General features: G+C 44.3%; 1 protein-coding gene and 1 non-coding gene across 9 annotated transcripts in view; one reads left to right on the top strand and one right to left on the bottom strand.

Moving 5' to 3' along the window:
* The window catches only part of AKAP6 (A-kinase anchoring protein 6), a 234,271-nt gene that overhangs the window by 28,687 nt on the left and 186,522 nt on the right, over nucleotides 1-19,062 (top strand). For 7 of the 8 annotated variants that reach the window (XM_056547013.1, XM_056547014.1, XM_056547006.1 and 4 more), the window contains one exon: nucleotides 4,332-4,626. In XM_056547013.1, coding sequence (XP_056402988.1) covers nucleotides 4,351-4,626 — 276 coding nt within the window. In that variant the 5' untranslated portion in view covers nucleotides 4,332-4,350. Of the gene's footprint in view, nucleotides 1-1,091; nucleotides 1,243-4,331; nucleotides 4,627-19,062 lie in introns of those variants that run through there. The other variant, XM_056547009.1, reaches the window with a different exon arrangement.
* LOC130296117 (U6 spliceosomal RNA) lies at nucleotides 10,487-10,593 on the bottom strand. The gene has a single exon (XR_008849119.1). It is a non-coding gene; the product is annotated as a U6 spliceosomal RNA (small nuclear RNA).

Raw genomic sequence — 19,062 nt, 5'->3', positions numbered from 1 at the left:
GTTAAGGGGTTAATGGAAATCTCTGCTTATTCTGGGCTAAGTAGTCAGTGATTGACAGCTAATCTGTGTAGAAGTACACGTGAAGTGAGAGCTGTCAATCACCGAGTAGGTCCGCCCACATGACTACCTGGCCCAGAATGAGTAGATTTACATGAATAATTGATAAATTATCCTGGAATATTTCCCAGAATACTATATAGCAATCTGCTGAGCTCCTCCTGCTCTATAACATGATACCTGCAGATTGTACAATATTGTATATATGATCTGCTCAGCTCCTCCTGCTCTATAACATGATACCTGCAGATTGTACTGTATTGTATATATCATCTGCTCAGCTCCTCCTGCTCTATAACATGATACCTGCAGATTGTACTGTATTGTATATATCAATCTGCTGAGCTCCTCCTGCTCTATAACATGATACCCGCATATTGTACTGTAATGTATATATCATCTGCCCAGCTCCTCCTGCTCTATAACATGAAACCTGCAGATTGTACTGTATTGTATATATAATCTGCTCAGGTCCTCCTGCTCTATAACATGTAACCTGCAGATTGTACTGTATTGTATATATCATCTGCTCAGCTCCTCCTGCTCTATAACATGATACCTGCAGATTATACTGTAAATAATCTGCTCAGCTCCTCCTGCTCTATAACATTATACCTGCAGATTGTACAATATTGTATATATCATCTGCTCAGCTCCTCCTGCTCTATAACATGACACCTGCAGATTGTACTGTATTGTGTATATCATCTGCTCAACTCCTCCTGCTCTATAACATGTTACCTGCAGATTGTACTATATTGTATATATCATCTGTTCAGCTCCTCCTGCTCTATAACATGATACCTGCAGATTGTACTGTATTGTATATAAAATCTGCTCAGCTCCTCCTGCTCTATAACATGATACCTGCAATCGATGAATAATCAATGTAAAAGGTTCTCTTTAAGGCTGCCACGGACAGCCCCACGTGTGGAGTGCAGGATAATGCTGAACATCTGGTGGAAGAATACTTAGCTTACCTTCCGTGATTTCCCGGAATAGTATTGTATAAGAAGAAAATGGTGGATGATGAGGGTAAAGCTGAAATCCATACCAAGATCCTGGAAAAAGAATAACTCAGAAGCTGAGGTTTATAGATAACAACTTGATATTTACTTGGATGCAGTTGCAAACAGATGAATAATACTTTGGAAATAAATGCAGATTGAGAATACAGTCCTTGAGGTACATTTGGTAGTTCTGAAGATGGTAGTAATTTGTCACAGTACTGAGTAATTGATAATCTTGAGATATGGCTATTTTGGGATTGTAGTTCTCCTGAGATGTAAGACTAGTTCTCTCTCTTGTGGTACGTGTAAGACTCAGAGGGCTTCGGCTACACTGACCTCGCTTGTTCTCCACTGCACTTTGGGATAAGATATCTTTTCCCCTATCCAAATGTAATGTCCCAGTACAGAACATGATTCTGTACTACACTTAGGCCCTGTCAGGTTAAGTCCTTCAGTGTCTTGGGGGCTCTCCTTCAGTTTCGCTCCTATTGTTATTATATTGTTATTCATAGTATTAGGTATATAGTCAGTATAATAATGTATATACAGTGTTAAGGACCTGTGGGGGTCACATGATATGTTCACATATGTTACCCAGAGAGCACCAGCTTAACACATGACCCGCAGCTTGACCTATGGGCTTCTGGCTCAGCCCCCCTTTATAAGGGGGGGGGGGGGGGGAGCCACATCAATCTCTCTCTTCTACCAGCATGTACCTCGGCTCTTAAAAGAAAAAAAAAAAAGTAAACCTGTTCTCAGCCTTTTGGCCAAGATCAAGTGTCGTACCTTCCTGTTAGTTGGCGGTGTGAAAGACCACCAAGGCAGTATATGGGAAGCACACAGAATGGTGCAGGTGTACCAGGGCCAGCTGTATGTCCAGGCAACGGGCCCTGAAGCAGCCTGCATCTTCTGGATCTTGACCTAAGGTTTGGGTAGGGTAAGAGCCAAGGTACAAAATTGCCCTGGGAGTGGTGACTCCAGGGTGCTGGAACTAATTTGGGAGTAGCGACCCCTCTTGACTGATGGCACGCATCATGCACTTTATCTCTCACTCTTCTGAGCACTCACCTCTAGCGTTGCGGCCTTCTGTCTGTTGATCAACAGAGGAATTTTTATTGATCCGGACGGATGTCCGGGCAGTATCCCACTATGCACATCCACTTATTTATTTTCTATGTTTTGTCACTGCGCTCACATTTGTGTTTTTTTATGTTCACTAGGATTTGGTCAATGTGCGGTAGCCCTTCGGGATGTCCCTCCTGCTGGTCTAGGGGAGGTGTGTGTGGCCATTAGGTTCCTCACCTCCCTGCCATACCCCATGGCATTCCTGCTTCGTCAGGAATGCCGAATCGGTTTTACTGGTGTCAGGATCCGGACTAGCGGCTGGTGAGGACACTGGAGGTGGATCCCAGCGGTTGGACCCCCCGCAATCTAACACTTATCCCCTTTCCTTAGGATAGGAGATAAGTTGTTACATCCCAAAGTTATCCTTTAATTCCTGGTTCCCAACCTGGTTGATCATCTCATTCTTTGTCCACAGCATAGCTCCCTATCTCAATCCTGGTCCACAGCATAGCTCCCTATCTCAATCCTGGTCCACAGCATAGCTCCCTGTCTCAATCCTGGTCCACAGCATAACTCCCTATCTCAATCCTGGTTCTTGTGCTCATGGTTCCCCATATCATACCTGGTTTTATGTATGGCTTCCCATCGTATTCCTTGTCAACAGCAAGGCTCACCATCTCCTTTCTATTTCCATGCATGGCTTTCATCTTACTCGTGGTCTAAGGCACAGCTTCCCATCTCATTCCTGGTCCCCAGCATGGCTCCCTATCTCAGTCCTTGTCCTCCGCATAGCTCCTCCTGCAGCAAGTTGTGGGTTGCAGCCTACCTTCTCTTGCCAAAATTTACAAAAATAAGATAAATACAACATATTTGTGAATATACATGAATAGTGGGTTGGTATCTACTAGATACTGTATTGAAAGAGCTTTATTGTTTGTTCAGTTATAACAAGTCATACAATAAATTACAATCACACAAAGCATGAGAGTACAATACACAGCAAAGGTTCCCTAAGCTATACATCGCACGGCATGCTACTCTAACACTCCGCTCAATCCTGTAATAGAAAAGCACAAGAAATCGAAAAACCAAACAATACAATCTGTGATCGGGGTAGGGGCGTGGGCTATGGAGCGGGGCTGGGGGCATGGGGGATTGGGGACTGTGTGGGCGGATCACAGGGCCAAACTACTGGGCTAAATCTTCAAGGGGACATGGGGGAAGGAGAGGGGTCTTCACTCCTCTACTTCATCGACGGCCGGGCTGTCCAAGATGGAATAATCTCTGAGCAGGCTCCTGATGAACCTGCGGCAGTCCCGGACGGACATGTTCTCCTTGTTGATCACGAGGCGGTTCCTGGCAAGCCACACAGCATCCTTAAAACAGTTCATAAGGCGCCAGGTCTCCTGGATGGCCTCCACGTCGTGGGTCCCAGGGAACAGACTGTAAAGCACCGAATGGTACGATAGGCAGTTCCTGGGTACAGAGTCTCTGAGTTCGTGTTCCAGGGCATCCAACAGACCCTGAGCAAAGGGGCACTGCCAAAACATGTACTGTATGGTTGTATAGTAGGGCTAGTGTTGTGTTACTTGTTCTTGTTTGACAGCATTATTTGGACATTGCTTGGTAATACTACTATGCATATACCTTATGGGGAAATTAGAGCAGCCAAATTATGAATTTTATTTTTTAAATATTGGTAATGTTATCATTGATGTTGGCACTAGTTTAAAGGGGTATTTCGGCCAAAAACATTTTATCCCCTATCCATTTTATCCCCTATCCCGCGATCTCCCTGCAGCACCCGCATTCTATGCGGGGACTGCGTATCTAGTTTCGAAAACCTCCGGGTTTCCGGGACTGGGGATGTGACGTAATGCCACGCCCCCTCCATTCATGTCTATGGGAGGGGGCGTGACGGCCGTCACGCCCCCTTCCATAGACATGAATGGAGGGGGCATGGCATGATGTCACGTCCCCAGTCCCGGAAACCCGGAGGTTTCCGAAACTGGAGATTCAGCACCCACATAGAATACGGGTGCTGCAGGGAGATTGCGTAGGGTCTCAGCAGCGGGCCCCCCGCGATCAGACATCTTATCCCCTATCCTCTGAATAGGGGATAAAATGTTTTTGGCCGGAATACCCCTTTAATCTCTGTAAATGCGGTGTAAAAACTTTATTATTATGTTACTTCCACAGATATGAAAAGCTCTACATCATGAGCCTGACAAATACTAGATCCCAGGAAGCAGCTATCATGGACCCTAACACTGGTGACTCTTGTGAAATCGAGCCCTCCATTGGGCAGGATTGTGTCCAGCGCTCTGAAAGGCCTCCTCCGGTCCATACAGGGGCGGACTGGAAAATTATCCTGCATCTGCCAGAGATTGATACCTGGATAAGAAGCACAGCCGAAAGAGTAAGAGGACTCACACAGTCTGTGCAAGAAGACCCTCAAAGCAAGCATGTTGATGTGCATCTAATGCAACTCAAGGTGGGGACAATAAAATGTTTTTTTTCATTCTCCTGTCTTTCGTGTTGTGTCTACAATGTCATTGCATCGTGTGGATTAATACATTGGCGCTCATTTACTAAGAGGGGAGTGGAGTTTTCTTTTGTGGGTTTGAATTCTGTACAATTTTTTTCACAATATTTACTAAGGTTTCCCTACTTTTTGCACCTTTCCCTATGTTTTGCTTTCTTTTTTATTTTTTATTTATTTATTTTTTTTTTTATAAATACACATGCTCTGATCTGTCGGGTTTTCCTCAGCTCAAATCCACCACATTTTCTGTGGAAACCTTAGTAAATATGTTGGGTTTTTGTGAAAATGTCGGGGACACGCCCCCTTTCCCAGATGGTCGTGCCCTTTTTTCGGGTTTTCACAGTAAAATGGAGAGGTAGTCAGGTTTTTTCAATTCTGGCACAAATTCTAGCATTAATTCTGGCGCAGACAGAATTTCTGGCGCAATGAGCCAGAATCTGGTGCCCAACCCGACAAAACATGTCGGGTTTACAATAGTTAATCAGGGCCAATGGCGCTGATTTACTAAGAGTGTTGTGTAGTTTTCTTTGTGGGTTTTATTTCCCTACAATTTATTTTCCACGTTATTTACTAAGGTTTCCCTACATTTCCTACTTTCCCTACATTTTTACACATACTCTGATGTGTGGGGTTTTCCCTCAAATCCACTACATTTTTGGTGGAAGCCTTAGTAAATATGTTGGGTTTTTGTGAAAATGTCGGGAACACGCCCCTTTTCGGTGACCACTCCCCTTTTCCCAAGGGCCACACCCCCTTATCAGGTTTTCTTAGCAAAATGGAGAGTTAGTAGGGTTTTTTCAATTCTGGTGCAAATTCTGGTGCAAATTCTGGCAAAGAAAGAATTTGGCCCAAAAGCCGACAAAACATGTCGGGTTTGCAATAGTAAATGAGGGCCATTGTCTTTTTTGTGTTAATGAGAAGACTACTAAACCAAATGCATCCTTTATTTGTATACATGCAGGGCACAAATATGGGGTCCCTGTCATTTACCAAAACTTTTGACAAGTCACAGGGACACAGGGAATGTTTTAATTGGTTGGGATTGAAGTGTTTAGACCCCCCACAGTTCACTAGATGGACTGGGAGTGTGGTAGCGGGGTGTGATGAGGGCAGATGTTGTTACCCTAGGGGCAGATGGCATTAACCCCTTATATTCGTGACGCCAGGACGTAGTTTAGCCTAAAACCACCCGAAGGTATACCGCCGGATCCTGGGCTAGGTACGGGGGCAATAAAGACTCCGACGCTGGGACCCCCTGCGATCTCCTGTACGGGGCTCCGGCTCTGCCTTGTGGCTGACACGCCCCCCTCCATGTATCTCTATGGGAGAGGCGGAGATGTAGCGTTCGTGCATTCCCGCCTCTCCCATAGGGCTGTATGGAGGGGGGGGGGGGGGGGGGGGTGTCTATTTAAAAATCTTAATCCTTTCAGTACTTATCAGCTGTTGTATGCTCCACAGGAAGTCCTTTTCTTTTTGAATTTATTTTGTGTCTGTCCACAGTGCTCTCTGCTGACACATCTGTCCATTTTAGGAACTGTCCAGAGCAGGATAGGTTTACTATGGGGATTTGCTCCTATTCTGGACACTTCTTGACATGGAAAGAGGTGTCAGCAGAGAGCACTGTGGTCAGACAGAAAGGAAAAAAAAAAAAAAAAGAACTTCCTGTGGAGCATACAGCAGCTGATAAGTCCTGGAAGCATTAAAAATTTTAAATAGAAATAATTTACAAATCTGTTTAACTTTCTGGCATCAGTTGAGTAAAAAAAATGTTTTCCAGGGGAGTACCCCTTTAATGGAGTAAAAAGACTTTCATCTACCCAATTTTTCATGAATACCCCCCAGAGTCCATTGCAATCTATTCACATATTGCTGAATCATGAATCATGTATCCTGTCATTACCCAGGAGACGGGAATACCGATGGGAGGTGTCAATGTGATCGGCCCAAAAAGGAAGTCAAAGATTTGGACCAGGGGCAACCTTCATAGAGTCCATGGGGGAGATTTATCAAGACCTGTGCATGGAAAAGTTACTGAGTTGCCCATAGCAACCAATCAGATTTCTTCTTTCATTTTTAAAAAGGCCTCTGCAAAATGAAAGAAGCGATCTGATTGGTTGCTATGGGCAACTGGGCATCTTCCTGTCTTCATTACTGCATCGGTAACCTACAATAGATATCCAGATACTAATGTATGACATATATACAGCGATAAAACCGCTGAATATCTTCTAAAAAATCCATATTTATGTTTAATTGGGACTTTATTTATTTATTTATTTTTTTTACAGATAATTTAGTCCCCCTTGAAAGCTCCTTTTATCTCCATCCTTTGCAAACATATTTATGATTTTTTTTGGGGGAAAAAAATGTTTATTGTTGCAATCATTTTTTTTCCCCCCAGCAGTGTTCAATGTCTTTTACTTACTGATTACATCAATAGGAAAAGATCGCAAAACTACAACTCCCAGCATGACCAGACAGCCAAAGGCTGTCTGGGCATGCTGGGAGTTGTAGTTTTGCAACAGCTGGAGGCACCCTGGCTGGGGAACACTGCTGTATACTTTGGATGAGAGATGAAGCACCTCTGTGATATGAGATTGTTGAACCGCAGTTCAATCACATGGCCTTTGGCTGTCTGGGCATGCTGGGAGTTGTAGTTTTGCAACAGCTGGAGGCACACTGGTTTAGGGGCAGAAGAAGCATATTGTACCTATGCATATCCCATTCTGTACATAGCTCTGGGTCCCCCTTGTAGCTCCTTTTATCTCCATCCTTTGCAAACGTATTTAAGATTTTTATTGGGAAAAACTCTTTATTGTTGCACCCCAAAATCCTTTTTTTTTTTTTTTTTTACAGCAGTGTTAAATGTCTTTTATTTACTGATTACACAAATAGGAAAAGAATGTAGTCTTTCCTTTATGACAATGTTTTCCAAACAGTGTTGTCTCAAGCTGTTGCAAAACTACAACTCCCAGCATGCCCAGACAGCCAAAGGCTGTCTGGGCATGCTAGGAGTTGTAGTTTTGCAACTGCTGGAGGCACCCTGGCCAGGGAATACTGCTCTAAACTGTGGATGAGAGATGATGCGCCTCCGTCATGTGAGATTGTTGAATTGCATTTCAATAACATGGCCTTTAGCTGTCAGGGCATGCTGGGAGTTGTAGTTTTGCAACAGCTGGAGGCACCCTGCTTAGGAAACACTGCTTTTCAGGCTTTTTATTCTGGCTGTATGTATATATATATATATATATATATATATATATATATATATATATACTCTTTTACAATGGAAGAAACTAAGTGGAAACGCAACATCAAATATTTTGGGGGCAGAAGAAGCATTGTGCCATTGTCTATTCTCAATGCATTGCAGAGTATAGAGAAATACATATCCCATTTATACATTGCTCTGGCTGGCAATGCAGCTGCTACTTACCTTCCCAGGATACCATACTGGTCAATCTAACCAGGAATTCCTGCTATGTAGATTTATTTATCCATCACATTTGCTGAGACTGGCTAAACAGTGACATTAAAGCACAAAAGAATAAGACAGGCAGCAGATAATCCCAGAATTATTCAGGAATGTAAAGTGGCAAGGCTTAGACAAGGAAATGACTTCCTACAGCACACTTGGGTGGGTTTTGCAGCTTAATCTCCTTGTCATTTAAATGCAATTTTGTGTTGGAAGTTCCTATAACTCATCCTAAACAGTGCACTCTAGTGATTTCTTGGATTAGATTGCCATCTAGTGGCTGTTGTCCAGTATTGCATTTGGCATCTGTACGTTGCATGAATGTGGTTTAGAAAAAAAAACACAAAAAAAAAAACATTTACTAAATCATGTTTATATTGTTTTATCACATCCTGTCCTGTAGAACAGTGTTCCCTAGCCTGTGTCTCTCCAGCTGTTTCCGGTGCGGAAATTCTGCTTTTTGAACAGCGCAGCAGAATCCCATTGAAATCAATGAGACTCTGCTGCTGCGGAATCTCCATTCCATGCCGCATGGAAATTCTGTTGTGTGCACATAGCCTAACAGTTGGGGTGCTGAGGATTGCCCATTAATTCTTAATATCTGAGTAATCTCTTTAACGTAATACTCCAACTATTACACTTGACAGATTATATAGAAATAGCAGACCTTTAAAGGAGTAGTGCACTGAAAGGATAGGGGATAAGTTATAGATCGCTGGGGGTCCGAACACTGGGCCCCCCCCCTGATCTCCTGAAACAGGGCCCCTGCAGTCTGCCGAAAGTGGCTGTCCCGACCCCGCAGTAAGCCGTGGCCGACATGCCCCCTCCATGTATTTTTCCAGCAGACTGCCGACAGACTATACCCCCTTTTTATACAGACCCCAGACTATACCCCCTTTTTATACAGACCCCAGACTATACCCCATATTTATACAGGCCCCAGACTATACCCCATATTTATACAGGCCCCCCAGACTAGACATCTTATTTATACCGATCCCCAGACTAGACCTCTTATTTATACAGATCCCAGACTAGACCCCTTATTTACAGGCCCCAGACTAAACCTCTTACTTATACAGACCCCCAGACTAGAAGCCTTTTCATACAGACACCCAGACTAGACCCCTTTTTATACAGACCCCAGACTAGACCCCTTATGTATACATACCCCAGACTAGACCTCTTATTCATACAGACCTGCAGACTAGACCCCTTATTAATATAGACCCCCAGACTAGACCTCTTATTTATACAGACCCCCAGACTAGATCTCTTATTTATACAGACCCCCAGACTAGACCCCTTTTTATACATACCCCAGACTAGACCCCTTTTTATACAGGCCCCAGACTAGACTCCTTATGTATATAGACCCCAGACTAGACCTCTTATTTATACAGACCCCCAGACTAGACCCCCTTATTAATACAGAACTTCAGACTAGACCTCTTATTTATACAGACCCCAGTCTGGCCTTCTTATTTATACAGACCCCCAGACAAGACCCCTTATTTATACAGACCCCCAGACTAGACCTCTTATACAGACCCCTAGACTAGACCACTTTTTTTTTTTATCATTCAAAGAGGTTTATTGAAAGAAAATATAACAAACAAAGCATCAGTGACATAATACTGTGAATTGGATACAAATAAGAAAAAAACGACCTTGGCAGCAGGCGCTCAGGATCCCAAAGGAAGTGGTTACACTCAAGTCATAAAGTGGCAAAGTGCAGCAACTTTATTTGATGTACAGCAATAGAACAATGACGCGTTTCGGGGTGAAACTACCCCTTCATCATATTGACTGTAGTACATCGATCTGGCTGCACCTGGGACCTTTAGGCTGCACAGATCCCCACCATCTTTAATAACCCCATACGGGGTGATATGCATATTCCCTATATGCTCAAGGTGAGCGGCTAATTTATAGAGCCTGCAACCCCTTCCCACAAGGGAAAATCCCCCCTCCCTAGGGTAACGCACGAGGCGCCGCCTTCCGGTCTCTCCCCCCCCCCCCCTTTCTACATAATACTGTGAATGACCCTATAGCCTTGTGGGGCCAGAAACAAAGCGGGTCTACAAGTGAATATCAAAAGAAAACAAAACAAACAATATAGGACCATCAGTCACATTGTGGGATTCAAACATAAAGCGCACCACAAATAGTGGTCATAAAAACCTGGAGCAACAGGATAAGGTATGACCACCATCTAGATATCAAAGAAAAGCACTAGTGGGCAATAAGAACGTTAGTCTATGGAAACAACACTGGTGCAGACTAAAAGAAAAAACAAAAATGGAAAAGGCCCCTTAGAGAGTTTGTGGAACAAAAAATATGGAATGCTTTCCGAATTTGCGTGTCATCCTTGTGCAGGGGCCAAGCTAATCTTCCCTGTATCGTTCCAATTTTAGTATATGTGCTGCCGAAGCGAGCACCTAGACCACTTATTTATACAAATCCTGGACTAGACCCCTTTTTATACAGACCCCAGACTAGACCCTATATTTATACAGACCCCCAGACTAGACCTCTTATTTCTACAGACCCCAGACTACACCCCTTATTTATACAGACCCCCAGACTAGACCCCATATTTATACAGACTACACCCCTTATTTATACAGACTACACCCCTTATTTATACAGACCCCATATTTATGCAGACTACACCCCTTATTTATACAGACCCCCAGACTAGACCTCTTATTTCTACAGACCCCAGACTACACCCCTTATTTATACAGACCCCCAGACTAGACCTCTTATTTATACAGACCCCAGACTACACCCCTTATTTATACAGACTACACCCCTTATTTATACAGACCCCATATTTATACAGACTACACCCCTTATTTATACAGACCCCCAGACTAGACCTCTTATTTCTACAGACCCCAGACTACACCCCTTATTTATACAGACCCCAGACTACACCCCCTATTTATACAGACCTCCAGAGTACACCCCTTATTTATACAGACCCCAGACTAGACATCTTATTTATACAGACCCCAGACTACACCCCTTATTTATACAGACCCCCAGACTAGACCTCTTATTTCTACAGACCCCAGACTAGACATCTTATTTATACACACCCCAGACTACACCCCTTATTTATACAGACCCCCAGACTAGACCTCTTATTTATACAGACCCCAGATTACCCCCCTTATTTACACAGACCCCAGACTACACCCCTTATTTATACAGACCCCAGACTACACCCCTTATTTATACAGACCCCCAGACTACACCCCTTATTTATACAGACCCCAGACTACATCCCTTATTTATACAGACCCCAGACTACACCCCTTATTTATACAGACCCCAGACTATACCCCTTATTTATACAGACCCCCAGACTACACCCCTTATTTATACAGACCCCAGACTATACCCCTTATTTATACAGACCCCCAGACTACACCCCTTATTTATACAGACCCCAGACTACACCCCTTATTTATACAGACCCCAGACTACACCCCTTATTTATACAGACCCCCAGACTACACCCCTTATTTATACAGACCCCAGACTACACCCCTTATTTATACAGACCCCAGACTATACCCCTTATTTATACAGACCCCCAGACTACACCCCTTATTTATACAGACCCCAGACTATACCCCTTATTTATACAGACCCCCAGACTACACCCCTTATTTATACAGACCCCAGACTACACCCCTTATTTATACAGACCCCAGACTACACCCCTTATTTATACAGACCCCCAGACTACACCCCTTATTTATACAGACCCCAGACTAGACATCTTATTTATACAGACCCTAGACTACACCCCTTATTTATACAGACCCCAGACTACACCCCTTATTTATACAGACCCCAGACTACACCCCTTATTTATACAGACCCCAGACTAGACCCCTTATTTATACAGACCCCAGACTACACCCCTTATTTATACAGACCCCCAGACTACACCCCTTATTTATACAGACCCCAGACTACACCCCTTATTTATACAGACCCCCAGACTACACCCCTTATTTATACAGACCCCAGACTACACCCCTTATTTATACAGACCCCAGACTACACCCCTTATTTATACAGACTTATGTAGATCTATTCACCATTAGAAGCATTACTCCATACATACGGCACCCAAACAATGCTGCACAACAGCACATGGAGGCCTCCTGTGTGGGATCTAAGCTTCATAACTTACTTAAATTTACAAGAATACAATAGTCATCTGCATGTTAAGTCCCTTTAAGATGAGAAGGAAAAAGAGGTGTTGAAATATCAGTCTACAAAGTCTGGGAACCAATATAAGAGCCACTATTAGTTAAGAGGTCTGAAATACTGTATTTAATAAAGTCAGACAGATATAGCATTGAAAGTCAACGCTTTGCAGAGGAGCCGACTGGTCTATAACATTTTGGATGAGCTTTTACTTAGGACCAAAATTGGTTTCTTATCTTACAATAGAAAAGAGGCAGGACATCCGGGGGGTGGGTGCAGCACTACATTTAGAACACAGTTTGGGTTTTCACTGCTTATATTTCTGTATTTTTAGCTATGGCCTGAAAAGTCACGCTTTAAATACACACCCCGTGCCAATTTATATCTGTGCACATCCATTATTGTATGACGAAAACTTGTGGTGTATTTTATGACCAAGGAAGACAAAGTGGATCTGCAGTATACTTCCAGGTATACACAAGAAGAACATAAATGGTCTTGATTGGAAGAGTGGAGTGTAGTTTTGAAACATCTGGAGGTCCGCATGTTGAAGACCACTGGCCTTCGTCATCATCCAGACCCCCCTTTTGTTTTCTACTCACCTCCCCTCGATGGGAAGGAAGGGTGAGCTGGTCCGGGCCGTCCATCTTTGGCCATCTATGCTGCAGGAACCGTCCGGTGGGGAGGGTAAGTCTTTCCGGGGCTGTCCATCTTCACTGGGAGGCCCTCTTCTCTGCTCCAGGCCGGCCCCGGACTAGTGACGCTGCGTTGACGCCACCGCGCAGGGACGTTCATGCGCAGGGACATCACGGATGTCTGCTGCGCACGGACGTCCCAGCGCGTCGTTGTCAACGCAACTTCACTAGTCCGGGGCCGGCAGAGAAGAGGGCCTCCCGGTGAAGATGGACAGCTCGGAATGACTTACCCTCCCCACCGGACGATCCCTGCAGCATAGATGGCCGAAGATGGACGGCCCGGACCAGCTCACCCTTCCTTCCCACCGAGGGGAGGTGAGTAGAAAACAAAAGGGGAGTCTGGATGATGACGATTGCTGTCCGGGCATGCTGGGAGTTGTCGTTTTGAAATATCTGGAGGCCCGCAGGTTGAAGACCACTGAAGAAGGGAATGACGGGGTGATGATGACGGGGTGATAATGACGGGGTGATAATGACGGGGTGATGATGACGTGGGTGATGATGACGGGAGGTGATAATGACGGGGTGATAATGACGGGGTGATAATGACGGGGTGATAATGACGGGGTGATAATGACGGGGTGATAATGACAGGGTGATAATGACGGGGTGATAATGACGGGGTGATAATGACTGGGTGATAATGACTGGGTGATAATGACGGGGTGATGATGACAGGGTGATGATAACGAGGTGATGATGACGGGGTGATAATGACGGGGTGATAATGACGGGGTGATAATGACGGGGTGATAATGACGGGGTGATAATGACAGGGTGATAATGACGGGGTGATAATGACGGGGTGATAATGACGGGGTGATAATGACGGGGTGATGATGACAGGGTGATGCTAACGAGGTGATGATGACGGGGTGATGATGACGGGGTGATAATGACGGGGTGATAATGACGGGGTGATGATGACGTGGTGATGATGACGGGGTGATGATGACGGGGTGATAATAACGGGGTGATGATGACGGTGTGATAATGACGGGGTGATAATGACGGGGTGATGATGACGGGGTGATGATGACGGGGTGATGATGACGGGGTGATGATGACAGGGTTGATAATGACGGGGGTCTGGATGATGACGGGGGGGGGGGGGGGGCGGGATGATGACATGGGGGGGATGATGTATTTCCCACCCTAGTCAAGTCAATAACTTTTCCTAGGTTTTTGGGGGGAAATTAGGGGCCTCGGTTTATATTCGGAATGGCTAATACTCAAGTATATACGGTATGCTCTAAGCTGTGTGGTTTTCCAGAGCTCAAATCCACCACATTTTCTGTGGGATCCTTAAATCCTTAAATCCGAAAATGTTGGGGAAACTTCCTCCTTTTCCGCAACCACACTCCCTTTTCCCAGTGGCCACACCCCCCTTTTCCTGGGTTTTGTCAGTAAAATGGAGAGTTGGTGTTTTTTTTTTTTTTTTTTATTCTGGCACAAATTCTGGCACAGACAGAATGTCTGGTGCACAACCCGACAAAACAGGTTGAGTTTACAATAGTAAATCAGGGCCATTGAGCAAAATACAGTACATCAATATGAGTGTGTCTACATGGCCTACACTACTGTAAACATGTTTGTGGGTGGCCTAACATTATCCATACATTCATGTTGAGCATCACACTCCCAATCTGGTTAGTATGGGTTTGCGCATTATAGACATATGCTAGTGAGATCTGGCTTACAGTCTATGTTCTAATTCATTCTGAAGTGGTGTCAGTATAAAAAAAATATGACCGTCCAGGGTCAGATTATTATTAAATATAGAAAATGGTATAGATTTCATGTACCTCCTAATAAATTTAGTGCATTTAAAGCGTACTCGGGGGATTTTCAGGATAAGCGTCTCTGTGTGTATACATGAGTACCGCACTATTTCTAGCCATTTTATAACTTGAATATGATAATTTTTAGCAGATTTCTGCTCTGCAGGCTTCTTCTCTAATTTGCAGTTCTCCCAGAGCTGGTAGGTGGAGCTCCCCTTCACTTTCATAGACTTACAATGTTTGTCTTGCAAACACAGGACAAAGCTGAGGTCGTAACACGAGAAAGAAGCATTTTTGTCTAATAAGACATATTACAAAGTTTCTTATATTCGCTTGTGCTATTGATCTAAACAAAGTTTTTTCAACTAGCAGTGCCAATTTAACTTTGGCAAGCTTCAGTTTAAAGGGGAACTCCGGTTGAAACAAGCTGGTGCCAGAAAGTTAAACATATTTGTAAATTATTATTGAATTGGCAAGCGCTGAATCAGACACATATCTATTAAAGCTAGGTGGTAGGGACTAACCTGATGATGCTGTAGAAAGAGAGAGAGAGATCCTGATGATATAGATGGAACTGTGAGTGGTATGACGGAGTGCTCACCTGGTGACCAAAAATGAAAACACAGTAACTGGATTATGTAAAGATATGCGTGTCGATTTATTTGAGCTCTGTCTATATAGCGTGGTCTACCTTTAAATGATCAGTCGCGCTGGTGCGAGCGATGGAGGTTCGAACGACTGGTGTGGTAAGCTGAAAGGGTGATATTCCTATGATATAGAATGGGTTAAACAATCTGGTTATAGTGAGAAGAGTGATGAATACTTTCGGCAGAGTCGTTCCTATTAATACCTGTTCAAGAGCTGTATTACTGATTCCGTATAGGTATTATAGAGGAGAATGCTTGATGCTGTGGGCTCTCCCTGAGGGTGCTTCAGAGGTTGAAAAAATGCGAGTGAAGTCCCTTTCTACAGTTCAACTCTGTATAATTAGTAATAGTAATATGATCACAGCAGAGTATTGTAAGCTAATGGAATGTCCGCAAAACATAGGAATATTTTCATAAGTAGATATTTACTATTAAAGCGCTTAGTGGCGTACCTGATAAGGCTCCCGCTGGTACCTGTTGTGCGGTCAGCACTATTACGGGCCCTCAATGGGGGTATTCCTGGATTGATGAACAGGTGTGGAGTTGGAGTTCTGTCCGGGAAATAGTTGATTGTAATCCGGTTAGTTGAAGGGAGCGTTTGACGGCAGTGGGAGTGCGCCCCGGCCAGGGGCGCCTCAACCTACCTGCACGCTCGCTGTTAGATGAATAAGGTGGAGGTGATTTGGATCTGAGTGACGTCACTACGGTATCCTCTGTGGTCCACAAACCTATCGACGCGTTTCGGAAGGCTGTCGGCTTCCTTCGTCTGAATCCAGACGAAGGAAGCCGACAGCCTTCCTGTGGACCCCCAGATGTAAGACTTCTACTATTCAATGACTAAAGTGGACTAAACACTGATCGCCTGGGTGTCCGGAGGGCTGCAAAAGAAAAGGGGTCTAATGGGGAGGAAGCAGCGATGGTCCCGAAGTATAATCGCGGACACTGTGTAAAACCACCGGTGTCACCCAGGCGAAAGGTGTTTCTTCTATGTTGGGCCTTTAGCTGATGGTTCCGTGTCGGCGGCAGCCACGACACATCTTTAACTAATGCTAATATAGATGTTCAGCTCTTAGCCCAACATCACCAGGCAAGTGAAATTTCTTTTATTATTTACCACCTATTATTTGGGTAACGGCACCAGGCAGCGCCTCTGTTTTTCGTTTTTTTTTTCTTCTCTCCTGCATTGAGTAAAGATGAGAAACACCAAGGGCTCTACTGGTAACCGCTGCTGGTGGGTAGATAAAATGGGAAAAAGCAACTGGTTCTATTAGTGCCCCTAGCAGTAGAGGTCACCCTCTCTATCTGGTTGGGTGGGCCCCAAATCTGGAGTATGTGAGGGTTATGACTGTGCACAGGGAATTGAGTAATGCTTGTATTAATGCTTGTATATAGTTAGTGACGGTATCACACGGGCCGATGCTAGGTATTGTGCTTGATGATCTCAGGCTGGTGAGGCACCATGGAAGCCCAATCTGCAGACGTCCCAAGCTTCACAGACTTTTCTCTCTTTGTACTTTAGTACTCAGGATCACATTATGGGACCACAGATTCACAGCTGAGCTTTTCTATAATGGATGTCGGTCATAATATAACAATGAGTACACAACAAAGTCATTATATTATTACAGCATGACAATACCTGTAAGTCATCCCGCCATCTCTACAGGGTGAGGATGAGAAGCGGCGAGGGACATGAAAGACGCGGTTCCTCCCTTAACTTCCTATAACTCAGGTCAAGTCATCCTCTGCTATTGCATGTGATGCATTAACCCCTTCAGGACATTGGGCGTAAATGTATGCCCTCATCCCACTCCAGTTGTATGTAGCAAGCCAAGGAGCTGAGCACGCTTTATACCTAGTTGGTCCCAGTTGCTATCAGCAGCCGAGACCCATGGCTAATACAGGACAACGCAGATCAGGCCGATGTCTGGGATTACCCTTTAGATGCTAAGATTAAAGTTGCCCGTAGTGTCTTAAAATGGGAAAAAGTGAATGGGGATTAGCTCAGGGGGCTGATCAGGACCACAGCAACGAGTACAGATGGAGGTCTCATACCTTGCTTTTGTCGGTGCAATCGGTGCTTTAAAGAGTAGCTATCATTAACTAAAATTTCCCTAATCCCCCTCCCCATCTGTCCCTGGCACTAACCACCTCTATCCCTGTATTTATTTTTATCTAAAACCCCATTAAAATACCATTTATATTGCCTTTTTGGCAGCTCAGTGTTGAACTCTCTGTGGAGGGCAGGAAGTGGGCGTAGCCAGGTGCATTGCCATAGAATGAGATTTGCCATAGAATGAGATGCTCCGCCTCCATCACATCCTATTGGCTCACACTTGTCACGTGACATATTTAACCGTCACGCATCGACGCCCACAGCAGTCTCAGTTTGGCTATCACAGGGAGAGGATCTCCTCTCCCTGTGATAGCTGAAGCTGCACGGAGCCATCCGAAGGCAAATCTCATTCTATTGCAATGCATACAGACTGCGCATGGCCAGCTGGCCTCCCTACGCAAATTGCGTAGGGAAGGACAACTGAGCACGCGCAATACTAACTTTAGCCCTACGCTATTTGTGTAGTGCTGCGCCTGCGCAACGTCATCTGAAGCCTGGCCGTCCGTCTTCCGCCCATCTTCCTGCACTGAGAAGAGGGAGATGCAGGGAGCGGGGAAAGTTAAATTACAGGTGCCGTGTGAACTAAGAAGAGGGAGATACATGGGGTGGGGATATTTAAATTACGCGTGCCATGCGCGCACGAGCACTGTGCTCGCTCTCTGCCTGTTTCATATACAGGCAGAGAGCGAGCATTTCGGACGAGCATTTCGGACCACACTGGACTACGCTGCCCGGCCAGCAGTGGTCTGAACCTGCTCAACGTGAGGGGGGGGGGGAAGGATTCCTGAGCCATATAGGGTGACACCTAGTGGCCAGGTTTTCTAATGTAAAAAAAACTGTGAAAACAAGTTTTTTTTTTTACTTAACATATATTAGAAATATATTTATTTTGGCAAAAATCTTTTTAATTGAAAAAAAAAAGTTTAATGAGAGTACCCATTTAACAATGCAGGCAGCCTGTATTAATTGAGCACCAATAACACTGATCAATGCTGTGTATGCAGTTGAAAGATCGCATGTTAGGGTCTATTCACACTGCAAAATTTCCGCTTGTGGAATTCCACTTGCGGAATTCCGCCTAAATAAAGCCCATTGACTTCTATGGGATGCCGCACTGCCATTCACACTTCTGAATTTCTTCTAAATTTCCGCTTGCAGAATTCCACTAGCTAGAAATTTAGAAGTGAGAATGGGAGTGCGGAATCCCATAGAGGTCTATGGGCTTTAATTTAAGGTGGGATTCCGCAAGCAAAAATTCTGCCATGTGAATAAACCCTTATAGTCTCCTATGGGGCTAACAAAATAATAAAATGTAAAAAAAAATTTTTTTTTTTATAAATATGAATAAGCCCCTTACCTAATAAAAGTTTGAATCACCCCCCTTTTTTCACATTTTTCAAATACAATAATGTAAACAAAAAAATATATAAATATATGT

Source organism: Hyla sarda, chromosome 11 (assembly GCF_029499605.1).
Source record: "Hyla sarda isolate aHylSar1 chromosome 11, aHylSar1.hap1, whole genome shotgun sequence".
NCBI classification, from domain to species: Eukaryota; Metazoa; Chordata; class Amphibia; order Anura; family Hylidae; genus Hyla; species Hyla sarda.
This window is presented reverse-complemented; position numbering and strand designations above follow the sequence as displayed.